The following is a 12,936-nucleotide window of genomic DNA, read 5'->3' as shown; positions in this document are numbered from 1 at the left end:
CAAACCCAGGCTGAGAGGTGTAGATGTGACATGTTGCTCTGCATGCTGTGGTACAGTGGGTCTGTGTGGGGCAGTGTGTGTGTGTGGGGCAGTGTGAGTGTGTGAGTGTGTGGTGCAGTGTGTCCCAGTAGTGCAGTGTGTCCCAGTAGTGCAGTGCGTCCCAGTGGTGCAGTGTGTCCCGGTGGTGCAGTGCATTCCAGTGGTGCAGTGCGTCCCAGAGGGGCAGTGTGTCCCGGTGGTGCAGTGTGTCCCGGTGGTGCAGTGTGTCCTAGTGTTGCGGTGTGTCCCAGTGGTGCAGTGCGTCCCAGAGGGGCAGTGTGTCCCAGTGGTGCAGTGTGTCCCGGTGGTGCAGTGCGTTCCAGTGGCCATCATCGGCAAGCAGAGGTTGGACATGCTGGGTTGTTTTCAAGAGGCAGAGACCGGGCAGTCAGAATCGTTCTCCCAGGCTGCAAGTATCAGATTAGAGGGCAAATCAGTAAGGTGAGAGGGTAAAGTTTCATGGAGATGTGTGGGACGTTTTTTACACAGAGGGTGGTGGGTTCCTGGAACGTGATGCCGGGGGGGGGGGGGGGGGGGGGGGCAGATACAATAGTGGTGTTTAGAGACTTTTGGATAGGCAGATGGAAGTGCAGGGAATGGGGGGGACATGGATCACGTGCAGGTAGAGGAGATGTGGTGATTGTGGCACCATGTTCCTGGGCTTCGGCCCATCCCTGGGCTGCACTATTCTCTGTTCTAATTTTACTTGAGTTGCAATTCTTACTGCACACTCTCCACAGCTGGAAATAACGGTTCTGTCTGAACTCAGTGTATAAAGGATAATGAGCAGCATCAGACTGGATCTGTTTCAGATTTTAATCTATCCTCTTAAACAGTTGAAACGAAATAGGTGTAGACATTGAAATGGTTCCTCTCTGACACGGCTGAGTGATTACATCGTGAATGAGGACTTTGCCTCCTTTCCATTCCCTGCATTCCATTTAAACTGCAGCAAGCAGCCATTTCCCAGAGTGTGGACAGGAAGACTGTAATGATTAATATTTCAGAGCAAAGTACTGGAGCCTTGGGAGGAGCAGATTGTTCTGCAGGATGTGCAGGGTCACACTATAACTAATTAGGCAGCTTGTGTTCGCTGGCCTCGGGGTAGGTACCTGGCCCTGTCACCTGTACAATACTGCTCTCCCTGTGCTGCAGAGCTGGGTGGGAAGCTGGTCACCACCAGCCCATCTCAGACCATGCTCAAAGAGTTACAAACACAAATCCCAATCCCCCCACTCATTCCCACACGATGAGCTGTGTGTTAAGCACTGGGGGGTGGGGGAACCGTGAAGGGTGGGGTTTGTGTATGGACACGAGTGTCGTTGACCCATTCACCAGCTTTAATAAACCAGGAAAATCACAAAAATCCAGTAAATCTCCTCGGACAGAAGATGGCCATGGCAGTTGGTCAGCTCACTGTGTTGTGTGTTAATCCGTTCACTGGCCGGGCCGGGGATGCCAGCCTGAAGCCCTTGACGTGCTGGTGTGGAGCTGCCCTCTGCTGCACCTGTCCACAGCCTGTCTGCTCCACCTGTCCACAGCCTGTCTGCTCCACCTGTCCACAGCCTGTCTGCTGCACCTGTCCACAGCCTGTCTGCTCCACCTGTCCACAGCCTGTCTGCTCCACCTGTCCACAGCCTGTCTGCTCCACCTGTCCACAGCCTGTCTGTAAATGGAGCCACAAGGAACTGCAGATGCTGGTTTACAAACAAGACACAAAGTTCTGGAGTAGCTCAGTGGGTCAGGGCTATCTCTGGAGAACGTGGATAGGTCGGTACCTTTCAGAAAATCCTCTTCAGATGCTGCCTGACCCGCCGAGTTTCTCCAACGCTCTGTGTCAGCTGGTAGATCAGACTGTGGAGAGAGCTGCATCATTTACAGTATTGTCGTCAGTTTTGGTCACCATGTTACAGGTAAGATGTTGTTTAGTTGGAAAAGTTGCAGAGATTTATGAGGATGTTGGCAGGGCTTGTGGGGCGGAGTGTGAGGTTGAGCAGGCTGGGACATTATTCCCTGGAGTGCAGGAGGATGAGGGGTGAGTATGGAATGAGCTGCCAGTGGAGGTAGGACTATAACCTTTAAGAAACATTTGGACAGGTACATGGATAGGACAGGTTTAGAGGAATACGGGCCGAATGCGTGGGACATGTTGGGCCGAAGGGCCTGTTTCACTCTGAATGGCTCTTTGATCCCACAGACAGCCTGGGTGGTTGTCATTGACCTCAGCAGGAAATCCTGGATGTGGCCGTGGTCTCAGGAACACGGGAATGTTCCCATGTGCTTCCCGGGAGCGCTGGGCATGATTTGATCACACAGGCTGTTATGTTTGATGAGCATTTTATATTTATCTCAACGTTGATGAACAACTCTGATCACGATGTGGACGTAACTTCCCATTGCAGTGAAAATCCAAGATAGTGTCGTCATGGGTCAGATGTGGTTGTGGATCAGGTGGGAGTGAGGGAGAGTGGGGCGAGAGGTGAGGGAGCGAGGGGCGAGGGGGCGAGGGGCGGTGGGTGAGGGGTGAGGAGCGGTGGGGCGAGGGGGTGAGGGAGAGGTGAAGGGGAGGGTGGGAAAATGAGGGAGAAACTGAGAGAGCGAGGCGAGGGGGGAGTGAGGGGGAGGTTAGGGAAGGGTGTGGGGGGAGGGTTTGAGGGTGGGAGGGGAGGGTGGGAGGGGAGGGTGGGATGGGGAGGGTGGGATGGGGAGGGTGGGATGGGGAGGGTGGGATGGGGAGTGAGGGGGAGGTGAGGGCATGAGGGGAGGGTGTGAGGATGGAATGAGGGGACAGTGTGAGGGGGGAGTGAGGGGGAGGTGAGGGAGTAGTGGGGTGAGAGGGGGGCAAAGGGGGAGAGTGAGGAAAAGGGGGATGGGTGTGAAGGTGAGGAGGGGGAGTGGAGGGCATGAGATGTTGTGGATGAAGGCAGGGACAGACTGGACAAGGGGGGCCATGATAGCCAGTGAATGGGGAGATGGTTTAATGGGGTGGGAGCGTTGGGGCTGAATGGACAGAATGGTCAGTGATGTTGGCCAGCCTGCACTCCCTGGACAGAGGTTCCTGCATCGTCCATGGCATCTGGTCATGGTGGGACAGTCGGGTCCTACAGCTTGAAGACCAGGGTGAGTCCGTCAGCGATGCTTAGCATGGACATCAGGACCCGGCAGTCCGTGTGGATCTTCTCGTTGAGTCTGACGATGCTCAACGTGTCCGTATCATTTCCTGGTCTCAGCACCTTCCCGCCCCACAGAACCTGGAGGCCAACACGGGACAGTCGGTACATGGTAGTAACATGGGACCAACATGGTTCAGTCGGTACATGGTAATAACATGGGACCAATATGGGACAGTCAGTACACAGTGAGGAACATCGGACCAACACGGGACAGTCGGTACACGGTAGTAATGTGGGACCAACATGGGACAGTCGGTACATGGTAGTAACATGGGACCAACATGGTTCAGTCGGTACATGGAAATAACATGGGACCAACATGGGACAGTTGGTACATGGTAGTAACGTGGGACCAACATGGAACACTCGGTACACGGTAGTAACGTGGGACCAACATGGGACAGTCGGTACATGGTAATAACATGGGACCAACATGGGACAGTCAGTACACAGTGAGGAACATGGGACAGTCGGTATATGGTAATAACATGGGACCAACATGGAATACTCGGTACACGGTAGTAACATGGGACAGTCGGTACACGGGCAGGAACATGGGAACAACATGGAATAGTTGGTACATGGGCAGGAGCACGGGACTAACATGGGACAGTCAGTACACAGCAATAACACGGGAACAGGGCTAAACATGGGCACAATCACGGGACAGTCAGTACATGGGCAGGAACACAGACTAAAGCCCGGGACAGTCACGGCAGGAACATGGCGAGAGTGGGCCAAGCCCACAGTAGACACGGAGAGCGAGGAATCATCTCACCAACATGTGCGGGAATCAACATGCATGGGAGCCAACACGCGTGGCAGCTGCTCTGTAGGTACCGTGGAGATCGACCCACATTTGGACACAGCAGGCAGTGTGGGAATGCACAGCAACAACATACAACAGCACGAGCCTGAACCTGTGAGTGCTCTGGACGCCAAAACACGTACACACCCTCGCACATGGCCCTGCACACGCTATTCACACATACAAACACACAGACACGCAGCTCTCACACACAATCACACATCCATGTGCACGCCCCGCGTACACACACACACTCCCTGCATACACACATATCCCGCGTACATACACACCCCGCATACACACACACCCCCCGCATACACACACAACCCCGCGTACACACACATGCTCTCTGCGTACACACGCTCCCTGTACTCACGTTGTCGATCGCGATAACCCCTCCTTTGCGGATCAGCTGCAGGCATTTCTCGTAGTACTGTCCGTAGTTCACCTTGTCAGCGTCTATGAAGGCAAAGTCGTAGGTCTCGGCCTCACCCGCCTGCAGCAGCTCATCTGTGAGAGAGCGGAGAGGGTAAGGAGAGTGGGTTGTGCAGTGATGGCAGCACACTATTCCAGGAGCATCACAGCGAGATTGACTCACTTTTAATTAGCTAGCTGATTGGAAAATTCATCTTCAATTTAATTTGAATCTCCAAAGTAACAAATTAAAGCTGACTAACAAAAATAATGATTATAAATTAATTAGGAAGGAGTAAAAGTGGTAGGACTGCTGTCGGCTTAAGGGATTAGACAGAAGATGTTCAATGTAAGTACAAAGACAGACACGTCAATTTCAAAAGTCCGGGAGCAGAGCAAGGACGCCCGTTGGCTGAGCACTAAAGTAAGTGCCAGTTTAAGTGAGAAGTCAGGTAAATTGGACAATCAGGCAATTTAATTGGTAATATAAGCAATACTTGCAAAAGGGTGCAGCCCAGTGAGGGAAGTGCCCAGTGAGAAAAGTGCGAGTCTTTGGCTGCGAGTCTTCGGCGAGGAGGCTGAGGTGAGGAGGATACCATTGTTTTAAGCCAGAGCTGGTTATAGGCACAAGGTGATGGCGGAAAAGTTGGTGCGGTGTGTTTCCTGCAGGATGTGGGAAGACAGGGACGTCGCTGGAGCTTCTGGGAGCTACACCTGCAAGAACTGTGTCCAGGTGCAGCTCCTGAAGGGACGTGTGGTGGAGTTGCAGAGGCAGTTGGATGACCTCAGGGCCATCCGAGAATGCGAGAGTTTCCTCGACAGGACCTATTGTGAGGCTGTCACGCCAAGGGTCCAGGTCGAGCGAAGGTGGGAGACTGTTTCAGGGGGGAGTGGACGTGGACTACAGGAGACCCCGGTGGCTGTGCCTATTGCAAATAGGTATACCCTCTTGGGAACTGTCGGGGCAGAAGACGTTTCCAGTCCGAGTGGCGGACCTGTTGGCAAGGATACTCGACAGGGGAGGCCGAAGTCTGGAAGAGCCGTAGTGGTCGGTGACTCCATAGTCCGAGGGACGGACAGAAGATTCTGTGGCAGCAGGAGGGACTTGAGGATGGTCTGTTGCCTCCCTGGTGCCAGGGTTCAACACATCACAGACCGGCTTCAGAAAATCCTAGTGAGGGAAGGCGATCAACCTGAAGTCGTTGTGCACGTGGGCACGAATGACGTCGGGCGGAAGAGGAAGGAGGTGCTACAGCGGGAGTTTAGAGAGTTGGGAAAAGCACTGAGAAGTAGGACGTCGAAGGTGGTTATCTCTGGACTGCTACCGGTACCTCGTGCTGGTGAGGCCAGGAACAGAGAGATAGAGGGTATGAATTTATGGCTGAGGGGCTGGTGCAGAGAGCAGGGATTTCGATTTCTGGACCACTGGGATCTCTTCTGGGCTAGGGGTGACTTGTACAAAAGGGACGGGTTGCATCTTAACAGCAGGGGGACAAACATTCTGGCAGGCAGGTTTGCTAGTGTGACACCTGTGGCTTTAAACTAAGTAGTGGGGGGGAGGGGTTAACAAATTGTGAATATGAAGATGAGGTAAAAGGGAATACAGGAGATATTGCAAAAGACTCTCGGAAGAATGGGAACAGAAGTTCTAGAGCGGAAAAGAAATTAAGGGCAGGGCCAATTGTGAACGATGTGAGAGAGGAGGTAAATACAGAAGTTAAAGTGTTGTACTTAAATGCGCGTAGTATAAAAAATAAAGTGGATGAGCTTGAGGCTCAGTTAGTCATGGGCAAGTATGATGTTGTAGGGATCACTGAGACATGGTTACAAGAGGACCAGGGCTGGGAACTGAATATCCAGGGGTACACAACGTATAGAAAAGACAGACAGGTGGGCAGAGGGGGTGGGGTTGCTCTGATGGTAAGGAATGATATTCATTCCCTTGCAAGGGGTGACATAGAATCAGGAGATGTTGAATCAGTATGGATAGAAATGAGAAATTGTAAGGGTAAAAAGACCCTAATGGGAGTTATCTATAGGCCCCCAAACAGTAGCCTCGACATAGGGTGCAAGTTGAATCAGGAGATAAAATTGGCGTGTCAAAAATGTGATGCTACTGTGGTTATGGGAGATTTCAACATGCAGGTAGACTGGGAAAATCAGGTTGGAAATGGACCCCAGGAAAGAGAGTTTGTAGAGTGCCTTCGAGATGGATTCTTAGAACAGCTTGTACTGGAGCCTACCAGGGAGAAGGCAATTCTGGATTTAGTGTTGTGTAATGATCCTGATCTGATAAGGGGACTAGAGGTAAAAGAGCCATTAGGAGGCAGTGATCACAACATGATAAGTTTTACTCTGCAAATGGAAAGGCAGAAGGGAAAATCGGAAGTGTCGGTATTACAGTATAGCAAAGGGGATTACAGAGGCATGAGGCGGGAGCTGGCCAAAATTGATTGGAAGGAGGCCCTAGCAGGGAAGACGGTAGAACAGCAATGGCAGGTATTCCTGGGAATAATGCAGAGGTTGCAGGATCAATTTATTCCAAAGAGGTGGAAAGACTCTAAGGGGAGTAAGAGACACCTGTGGCTGACGAGGGAAGTCAGGGACAGCATAAAAATTAAGGAGAGGAAGTATAACATAGCAAAGAAGAGTGGGAAGACAGAGGATTGGGACTCTTTTAAAGAGCAACAAAAGTTAACTAAAAAGGCAATACGGGGAGAAAAGATGAGGTACGAGGGTAAACTAGCCAATAATATAAAGGAGGATAGCAAAAGTTTTTTTAGGTACGTGAAGAGGAAAAAAATAGTCAAGGCAAATGTGGGTCCCTTGAAGACAGAAGCAGGGGAATTTATTATGGGGAACAAAGAAATGGCAGACGAGTTAAACCGTTACTTTGGATCTGTCTTCACTGAGGAAGATACACACAATCTCCCAAATGTTCTAGGGGCCGGAGAACCTAGGGTGATGGAGGAACTGAAGGAAATCCACATTAGGCAGGAAATGGTTTTGGGTAGACTGATGGGACTGAAGGCTGATAAATCCCCAGGGCCTGATGGTCTGCATCCCAGAGTACTTAAGGAGGTGGCTCTAGAAATAGTGGAAGCATTGGAGATCATTTTTCAATGTTCTATAGATTCAGGATCAGTTCCTGTGGATTGGAGGATAGCAAATGTTATCCCACTTTTTAAGAAAGGAGGGAGAGAGAAAACGGGTAATTATAGACCAGTTAGTCTGACATCAGTGGTGGGGAAGATGCTGGAGTCAATTATAAAAGACGAAATTGCTGAGCATTTGGATAGCAGTAACGGGATCATTCCGAGTCAGCATGGATTTACGAAGGGGAAATCATGCTTGACAAATCTACTGGAATTTTTTGAGGATGTAACTAGGAAAATTGACAAGGGAGAGTCAGTGGATGTGGTGTACCTCGACTTTCAGAAAGCCTTCGACAAGGTCCCACATAGGAGATTAGTGGGCAAAATTAGGGCACATGGTATTGGGGGTAGGGTACTGACATGGATAGAAAATTGGTTGACAGACAGAAAGCAAAGAGTGGGGATAAATGGGTCCCTTTCGGAATGGCAGGCAGTGACCAGTGGGGTACCGCAAGGTTCGGTGCTGGGACCCCAGCTATTTACGATATACATTAATGACTTAGACGAAGGGATTAAAAGTACCATTAGCAAATTTGCAGATGATACTAAGTTGGGGGGTAGTGTGAATTGTGAGGAAGATGCAATAAGGCTGCAGGGTGACTTGGACAGGTTGTGTGAGTGGGCGGATACATGGCAGATGCAGTTTAATGTAGATAAGTGTGAGGTTATTCACTTTGGAAGTAAGAATAGAAAGGCAGATTATTATCTGAATGGTGTCAAGTTAGGAGGAGGGGGAGTTCAACGAGATCTGGGTGTCCTAGTGCATCAGTCAATGAAAGGAAGCATGCAGGTTCAGCAGGCAGTGAAGAAAGCCAATGGAATGTTGGCCTTCGTAACAAGAGGAGTTGAGTATAGGAGCAAAGAGGTCCTTCTACAGTTGTACCGGGCCCTGGTGAGACCGCACCTGGAGTACTGTGTGCAGTTTTGGTCTCCAAATTTGAGGAAGGATGTTCTTGCTATGGAGGGCGTGCAGCGTAGGTTCACTAGGTTAATTCCCGGAATGGCGGGACTGTCGTATGTTGAAAGGCTGGAGCGATTGGGCTTGTATACACTGGAATTTAGAAGGATGAGGGGGGATCTTATTGAAACATATAAGATAATTAGGGGATTGGACACATTAGAGGCAGATAACATGTTCCCAATGTTGGGGGAGTCCAGAACAAGGGGCCACAGTTTGAGAATAAGGGGTAGGCCATTTAGAACGGAGATGAGGAAGAACTTTTTCAGTCAGAGAGTGGTGAAGGTGTGGAATTCTCTGCCTCAGAGGGCAGTGGAGGCCAGTTCGTTGGATGCTTTCAAGAGAGAGCTGGATAGAGCTCTTAAGGATAGCGGAGTGAGGGGGTATGGGGAGAAGGCAGGAACGGGGTACTGATTGAGAGTGATCAGCCATGATCGCATTGAATGGCGGTGCTGGCTCGAAGGGCTGAATGGCCTACTCCTGCACCTATTGTAACAGTAACACAGAGTGCTGGAGCATGTCAGCGGGTCAGGCAGCATCTCTGATGAGAAGGAATGGGGGACGTTTTGGGTCGAGACCCTTCAGGTCTCAATGATGGTCCTGGGGTCGTCCTGTCTTCAACAGAGACGGGTTCTTCAGGGACGGTGATGTCGGCACTGTTCCTGCTCGCGACTCACCAAGGGTATCTGCAGCCGGCTTAATGCGCAGGTCAATCTTCTGCTCCACCTCAGCCTGCAACAACACACAGTGTGACAGCACTGGCTGGCAGGCAGCCAGCAACACCTCACCCACCCCTTACCCCGCCCCATCACACCCGCACCCCCCAACTTCTACCCCCATCCCGCACCTACCCCTCCCCGCTCCTACTCCCCTCCCCTGGGGCTTGGCCAGACCGGGCCCTGCTGGAGGCTCCACTACAGCCTGGGGCTCGGCCAGACCGGGCGCCGCTCCAAGAGGCCGAGCACGTGGACCGCACGCGGTTTACAGCGGCGGGGGAAACACGGCTACACTTGGCCAGGCCGACCCTGTCATGCTGCCATGGCAACGGGCCTTCATGCTCAGGTCACGATCCCTGCACTTACAACAACTGGGACTTGGAAATGGCCCCAATCTGACGACTGTATGCTGTCCCAGTGGACTGCTGCTCTATTTGTGCTGGATCTGAAATGCTTATTTAAGATGTATGTAAATGCTTATGTGACTTGTACTGAACTGCAAACAACAATGAATCTCACCGTTCCTCATGACAAATAAAGTGCCATTTCATAGGAACCTGATGGACAACATTTTTTTACACAATGGGTGGAATCTGAGGCGTGTAATGTCACGTTTCAAAGTACATGGACAGGACAGGTTTAGAGGGATATGGGCCAAACGCAGGCAGATGGGACTGGTGTAGATGGGGTCAGTTGGTTGGTGTGGGCAAGTTGGGCTGATGGGCATGTTTCCAGGCTGTATCACTGTGATCTCAGTACAATTATGGTAGTGTCTGCACATCTAGTAGCCCTGTCTCCACACAAGGAGTCATCGACTTTGCTCTTTTACCTTCAGACACAGTATATATACACTGGAATTTAGGATGAGAGGAGATCTTATCGAAACGTATAAGATTATTAAGGGGTTGGACACATTAGAGGCAGGAAACATGTTCCCAATGTTGGGGGAGTCCAGAACAAGGGGCCACAGTTTAAGAATAAGGGGTAGGCCATTTAGAACTGAGATGAGGAAAAACCTTTTCAGTCAGAGAGTTGTGAATCTGTGGAATTCTCTGCCTCAGAAGGCAGTGGAGGCCAATTCTCTGAATGCATTCAAGAGAGAGCTAGATAGGGCTCTTAAGGATAGCGGAGTCAGGGGGTATGGGGAGAAGGCAGGAACGGGGTACTATTGTGAATGATCAGCCATGATCACATTGAATTGCGGTGCTGGCTTGAAGGGCTGAATGGCCTCCTCCTGCATCTATTGTCTGTTGTCTAATATCATCCATCGGATCTTGAAGAACCAGTCACCCACTGAAGGGGCGGCACTACCGATACCAAGGAACATTAACGATGTTAACAGACACTTCCTCTCACCTCTCTCCAGAACGGTTTCCCGATGTTGGCAAAGTCCACGTTGATGTCGCAGGCAATCACTCTTCCATCGGCAGGCAGTGCCAGGGCCATGTTCAGCGTGTTATACCCAGTGTAGACCCCTGATGGGATAGCAAGCACTCACACCACAGCGCCACACTAAACCGGCAAATCACTCACAACAATGTCGTCGGGACTCGAGGGTCTGAGCTACAGGGAGAGGCTGGGCCTCCTGGGACTCAAGGCCTTGGAGCGCAGGAGGATGAGGGATGATCTTACATAAGTGTATAAAACAGGAGGGGAATAGATAGGGTGAATGCACAGAATCTGTTTCCCAGAGTAGGGGAATCAATAACCAGAGGACAGAGGTTTAAGGTGAAGGGAAAGATTTAACAGGAACCCGAGGGGCAACTTTTTCACACAGAGGGTGGTGGGCATATGGGAATAACTGCCAGAGGAGGTAGTTGAGGCAGGGACCACCACAACATTTAAAAGGCATGGACAGGACAGGTTTAGAGGGGTATGGGTCAAATGTGGCCAAACGGGACTTGGTTGGCGTGGACGAGTTGTGCCGAAGGGCCTGTGTCTGTGCTGTATGCCTCTGCCTCCACCTTCCTCCTCGCCACCCACACCTGGCTCCACCTGTCACTGCCCTGCCTCACCTGGCTCCAGGTTAGATTGATGGTGTAATAACCAGGTGTAACAGACCCTGAGGCAGAGCGTGCCTGCACATTCCCAGGGAGGCAGTGCAGAGGCAGACTCGCTGATCAGAGCCTTTAGTTGCAGCTCACCAACGTGCTGGGCTGATCTCTGCCTCACTGTTTCCACACTGTATCTCAAAACTGAACTAAACTAAACCTCCAGACAGCGGCGTCCCCAATATCCCACAGACCTGCATCACACCGACACGTGGGCCAGACCTGGCCCTGAAGCCAGACCCCACGATAATCTAATCTCAGCAGCTCAGGCAAACAGTGAGGACAGGCCATGGACTCTTCTCAGAGCTGAGAATCAGCAGCTCCTGCCCTCACTGACTGTCACCCACAGCTACAGCAGGCAGCAGTTCATTCCTTGCCCAGACTGCTCTGTGACACAGAAGTGCTTCCCTGCCTCTCTCTGATTAATATATCCAGATAAGTCAAGTCAAGTCCATTTTATTTGTATAGCACATTTAAAAACAACCCAAGTTGACCAAGGTGCTGTACATCAGTTCAGGTACCAAGAACGAACAAACTAAGATAAAACATGCTTCCGGCACTCTGCTGATCCAGACTTTGATTCCATTTTCCAGAAGCTTCCAAACCACAAAAACTGGCTCCACCTTGACTGTTACAATGCTGTCGGCTCTGACTCCATTCACTTGCAGCAATGCCCTTCAGCCCAGCCTTTCCAATCCTCCTGCTATCCCGGCTCCATGCGTCGCCACCGATCGGTATCGGTGGTGGTTTATCACCAGGACACCTACTGAGATGCAGTAAAATACTCTGCAGGAAAATCACTGCCTCCATGATGGGCAATGGTTCTTTGTTGTCACCTGTGCGGATGAACAGTACCACAAGTTGTGGAAAATAAACATATAAACAGAGTGCAGAATGTAGTGGAAAGTGCAGATAAAAAGTGTAAGGGCTGTGACGATGTAGGTTGGAAGACCAGGAGTACATTTCTAATCAAGCAGGACCCTCCACCTACATCCTCAGACTGGACTAGTGGGCGCTGAAAGAAGAGCGAAGTCGTCTGTATGTTACACAGCTGGTGCGTAACATACAGACTCATATCTTTAGTCTCCATTTCCAGATTCTCAGTCTGATGAAGGGTTCTCGATCCAAAACATCACTGATTCCTTTTCTCCAGAGATGCTGCCTGACCCGCTGAGTTACTCTGGCACTTTGTGTCGATCTTCAGTGTGAACCCCTGCTATTTAACCGCCAGCTGTACCTTGCTGTGACAGCTTTGTGCTTGCTCAGTGTGTGAATGGTACAGGAGAGCCTAAACTCACCTATTTCCAAAACCTTCTTGGCATGAATGAGTCTGGCCAGGTTTGCCATCAGCTGAGCCTGCTCACCACGCCACCATGAGTATCCCCTCAGGCTGTGCCAGGGTGCGCTGGAAAGCAAGGTGGAGGGGTGAGTGTGGGTGAGGGGGAGTGAGGAGGGGGGGTGAGGAGGGGAAAGGGGTGAGGGGGGGGTGAGAGAGGTGAGGGGGTGAGGGAGAGAGGGGTGAGGTAGGGGTGAGCGGGCGTGAGGAGGGGAGATGGGTGAGGGGGGTGAGGGGTGAGGGGGGGTGAGGGAGAGAGGGGTGAAGTGGGGGTGAGGGGTGAGGA

General features: G+C 51.2%; 1 protein-coding gene across 1 annotated transcript in view; it reads right to left on the bottom strand.

Annotated features, from left to right (window-relative positions):
* Positions 1–870: 870 nt before the first annotated feature.
* LOC144610053 (catechol O-methyltransferase domain-containing protein 1-like) overlaps positions 871–12,936 on the bottom strand; it is a 12,662-nt gene continuing 596 nt past the window's right edge. Inside the window, 6 exon segments of the mRNA XM_078428552.1 lie at positions 871–3,290; positions 4,397–4,530; positions 9,225–9,279; positions 10,620–10,738; positions 12,613–12,676; positions 12,678–12,719. Coding sequence (XP_078284678.1) covers positions 3,141–3,290; positions 4,397–4,530; positions 9,225–9,279; positions 10,620–10,738; positions 12,613–12,676; positions 12,678–12,719 — 564 coding nt within the window. The 3' untranslated portion in view covers positions 871–3,140.

Source organism: Rhinoraja longicauda, chromosome 35, assembly GCF_053455715.1.
Source record: "Rhinoraja longicauda isolate Sanriku21f chromosome 35, sRhiLon1.1, whole genome shotgun sequence".
Classification (NCBI taxonomy): domain Eukaryota; kingdom Metazoa; phylum Chordata; class Chondrichthyes; order Rajiformes; family Arhynchobatidae; genus Rhinoraja; species Rhinoraja longicauda.
The sequence above is the reverse complement of the archived record's forward strand: the minus strand, read 5'-3'. Positions and strand labels throughout refer to the sequence as shown.